The following is a 4378-nucleotide window of genomic DNA, read 5'->3' as shown; positions in this document are numbered from 1 at the left end:
GACGTGCAGGTAAGTTTTTTTTCATAAGCGGTGGGTGCCTGGAATGCGCTGAAAGAGTGGTGGTGGAGGCAGATACATTGAGAATGGTAAGAGTCGCTTGGATGGGAACGTGAATGTGAGGGAAATGGGCATTGTGTTAGCAGACGCCATTAGTTACGTAGACCATGTGATTACTTACTTAATTGATTTGATACAATATTGTGGACTATTCCTGTGCTGGATTCTTCTGTGTTCGTGCAGGACTCTGCAATCTTCATGGGCACATTTCTGTAGTGAAGGTGACTTCGACCTTTCCAGAGTACTATAGTTGTCAACGTAGACCGGAGAGCGGCGGGCGGAAGCAAATGATACTGGGAATGGCGAGGGTGATGAGCCACCGGAGGGGCTTGGGACTGGTACCAGAGAAGGAGGGCCAGGGTCGGTGTTGGGAGCGGTTGCTGGCACGGATGTAAACACGTGCTGACCTGAGACAACAGGGAAGGTCATTTGATTTTAAAATAGTTTGTTGTTATTACAGAATCGCACTTTGGTGCTTTCCGCTTCCTCCCATTCACTTCCCCTTTTCTCCAAGCATGATTCCCTTCTCCCTGCCCCTTACCAGTCACAGCAGAGACCCATATGAGAGTCAGGTGTATCGTCACTCACAAACAGTACATCCTGAAATAATTTTGTCTTTTGGCGACAGTGCAATACATCAAATTACTAAAGTACCGTGTAGTCATAGACCCTTCCGACCCAACGAGTCGCAGTGCCCAGTAACTTACCTGGTTAACCCGAACCTAACTACAGGAAAGTTCACTAAGGTCAATTCACCTAAGAGCCAGAGCGTTTTTGGAATGTGGGAGGAAAGCGAAGCACCCGCGGGAATCCCGCACGTTCAAGGAAGCAAGAACTAGTACTGGGAGTAGCTTGATCACGCCAGTCCAGTAGAATGTTCTTCTGAGGAATTGTCATCCGTGGGTCCTCGGCGGGCTGTAGAGACCGATGCAAGATCCACAATACGGCAGTGTTCAGGTGCATTTCCCTAATGGAGATCGGCCGCGCGTGACTTGTCTAACGTGGGGAAGCTAATGCATGGGCCATACATCACATGGTCGTTGACAGATCGGGGAGATGCCGGTCAGGGTTAACTGGCCTGGAATGCGAGACGACTGTGGTCTCTGCGCTGCAGCAGACTTCCGCCGGCCTCACTGCCGTTGTGGTGTGTCAGGTTTCTGTTCCGTGTTACATCCCATCTCTGCTCCCCATCCTCTCCTACCCTCTTCGCTCTCGCCACTACTCCTGAATTCGCCACCTCTCCATTGTGCACCCCTCTCACTTCCACGATATCTCCTCCACCAGATCCGACAATGTCGTTCTCCGAAGGAGTGACTAGTTCGACGCTCGCTGGGAATCTCTCTTCTCACAATTCCACGGCCGATGGAAACAGAATGGAGTGGGGAGCACTTTCCTTCGTGTCAATGGTCATCTTCACCCTCACCGTCCTACTGGGCGTCCCGGGCAACGGCGCAGTCATCTGGGTGACGGGTTTCAAGATGAAGAGTAAGGTACACACGGTGTGTTTCCTGAGCCTGGCTCTGACTGACCTGATCTATTGCCTCACCCTTCCCTTCAGAATGGCTAACATCTTCCTGATCTACTCTGGGTACAACGCCTACTTTTCCCTGAAGTTAATTAGGACGTTGACGTTCCTCAACGCATCCGCCAGCATATATCTGTTATGTCTGATCAGCATCTGCCGCTGCCTGTCTATTACTCGGCCCACTTGGTTCCAGCAACATCTGAGCCTCACGTGGATTCGTGCGTCCTGCTTCGGAGTCTGGATCCTAGCCTTCGTCATGTGCCAGCCCGTCCTCCTGCTTCGGGATTGGAAGAAGGAACTGACTGTTTTGCAGCCATTTTGGTTTGTTTTCATCTTCGGTCTTCCCCTTCTAATTATGATCACCAGCTACTCCGTGGTTGGTTGTAGGCTGCAAGAGAACAGGTCCTTAAAATCAAAGAAGCCTGTCCGCCTCATCATCACCGTTGTCATCACATTTATGATCTGTTGGATCCCGAACACTGTCTGCAACCTCGTTTCAACCTTCACACCGATTCCCCCGGACTGGACATTATTCACTGTAGCACTGGCCTCCTTCAACAGCGCCCTCAACCCGCTTCTCTATGTCTTCGCTGGCCGCGAATTCCACCAGGTCTTCAGGCGCTCCATTCTCGCCTCGCTTCATCTGGCTTTGGGCGAGCAGAGTCTGGAATTCGAGACCCAGCCCCAAACCCCAAACTCGCCTCAAATACGAATGTCTAAGGGAGTTCCTCGCAGCCAGACCTCCGACTGATATCCCCTGACTACCGACACAGTGGACAGTCGGATGCAGTTATGGTCGGCAGTGGAGGCTTTGCTACACTCTTATTTTAATCTCTCAGAACATAGAACATAGACCACTTGCTCAACAATGTACCGTACCAATTCAATCAGTCAATAAATGGCCAATTAATCAAATACCCTCCGCCTACACAATGAAGATATCCTTCCTTTATGCTGATTCTACCTGTCTAATCATCTCTTAAAGGTCTCTAACCTGTATACACACCACCATTCCGGGCGGCGTGTGCCAGACACACACCACTGTCTGTGCAATTAACCTGGGCTTTGTATCTCCTTCGGAATGACGCCCTCTCACTTTAAACGGACGTCCTCTGGTATCAGACCTTACAACGCTGGGAAACACACTGAATATCGACGCCTTTCTTTATCTTCTAAACGTCATCCCGCCACCCCAGTGAAAATAACCCAAGTGTATTCAACCTCTCGTAGTAGACGATGCTCTCTAATACCGGCAGCATTCTGGTATATCTCCTCTACACCCTCTGCAAAGCCTCGACATCTTTCCTGCAATGGATGACCAGAACTGTATACACCTCTTTCACCAAGTAGTCTCCATGTTCCTATGACCTCTCACCCTACAAGTCATTTTCACCCACAGAACAGGATGGTTTTATCTCACCCTACTCGGTGAACTCTAAACAGACTGTAGTGCGTGAGAATCCCATTAAATCAGCAGTTTCTGATTTCCTGGTGGTGGCTGATGGAGTAACAGCATTCTGTCGATGCTCCAACTCTAGTTACCTTACTATTTCAAACCTGTCTTGAAACTTCTTTTTTAAGTGTGATATTTTTTTCATTATGGCTACAAGGAGTGGCATAGAAACTAAAAAGGATGATCCGCTGCTTCGTTGGATTCTATTGTGGATTTGCTGCAAAGCATAAACGAGAAGCCTCTGAGAAGTTTCAACAATTCAGCTGTGAATTTAAACTAATGGATGGTAAATTGAATTCTATTCAACAAACTGTTAATGAACACGATAAACGCATAAAAATAATGAAGCAATGCTTTCGTTTCTGCAAACGGAAGTGGATGAACTGCAAAAGATTTATGAAAATCAATCGACGTCCAACGAAAGTTAAGACAGAAGATTGTCAACATGGAAAATAGAACTAGAAGGTACAGCCTACCGGTTCTGGGTCTCGAAGAATTAACAGAAGGTAATCGTCCTATGGAATTCTTTGCAAACTTTCTATAAGTACTACTTCCGGAAATGTTGGCGTCTTTGCCTATGGTTGATCGAGTTCATAGGTATCCCGTGTTTAGAACTCATAACAGAGATATACCAAGATCAGTAATAAACTGTTTTCATGAATTTAAAACAAAGGAACTGTTAATATGCGAATCTCGACGAAGAGGCATGATTGTCTACCATGGTTACAAGATTAGAATTGTTGAAAGCTTTTAACAAGGATTCCCCTCGCTACCCAGCTCGACTCAGAATCACACAAAAATGGATCTTTGGAATCGTTTCGTTCGACTGCTGAAACACAAAGGTTTTTTTTTTTAAAAATTCGAAGGCTAGCTGTTTAGTTTGTCCTTACATGAAGATTCAAGATTAAATGAGAAAATATTAATTCTCAAATGTCGTCGGAGGGTCATGATTCGTTATATGTTGGAATATTAAGATTCTCGAAGACGATTTGCTTGAGTTTATGCAGGAACGTGCTACTTTTAAGCAGCTTTGTTGGAATTTTTTAACAAGAGTTTTAACCCGTCCCTTGGCTACCCAGTTTGACTGAGAATCTCACTAAAGATGGATCCTTCGAATGGTTTCGTTCGAAAATTGAAGCATAAAGAATTTTTAAATTTGAAAGCTAACTGCTTAGCCTGTTTTCCCATGAAGATATAAGATTAAATGTTCAATGTCTTTCTGTATGAATAATTCTAGGGTTTACTTTTGGTAAACCTTTGTAACTAATTTCCTTTTGTATTTTAATACTGTAGTTTTGATATACGTGAATTGAATTTCGTGTTTCGATATTCTTTAGTCAAGT

General features: G+C 45.7%; 1 protein-coding gene across 1 annotated transcript; it reads left to right on the top strand.

Moving 5' to 3' along the window:
* Nucleotides 1–1349: 1349 nt before the first annotated feature.
* LOC140715714 (C3a anaphylatoxin chemotactic receptor-like) lies at nucleotides 1350–2333 on the top strand. The gene has a single exon (XM_073028084.1). The coding sequence runs from the start codon at nucleotides 1350–1352 to the stop codon at nucleotides 2331–2333; it is 984 nt and encodes a 327-aa protein (XP_072884185.1).
* The last annotated feature ends 2045 nt before the right edge of the window (nucleotides 2334–4378 follow it).

This window comes from Hemitrygon akajei, chromosome 24 (assembly GCF_048418815.1).
Source record: "Hemitrygon akajei chromosome 24, sHemAka1.3, whole genome shotgun sequence".
Taxonomy (NCBI): Eukaryota; Metazoa; Chordata; class Chondrichthyes; order Myliobatiformes; family Dasyatidae; genus Hemitrygon; species Hemitrygon akajei.
The sequence above is the reverse complement of the archived record's forward strand: the minus strand, read 5'-3'. Positions and strand labels throughout refer to the sequence as shown.

Bases quoted from the DNA above. Each gene is read 5' to 3' on its own strand.
- LOC140715714 (XM_073028084.1), top strand. From the start codon at position 1,350: ATGTCGTTCTCCGAAGGAGTGACTAGTTCGACGCTCGCTGGGAATCTC.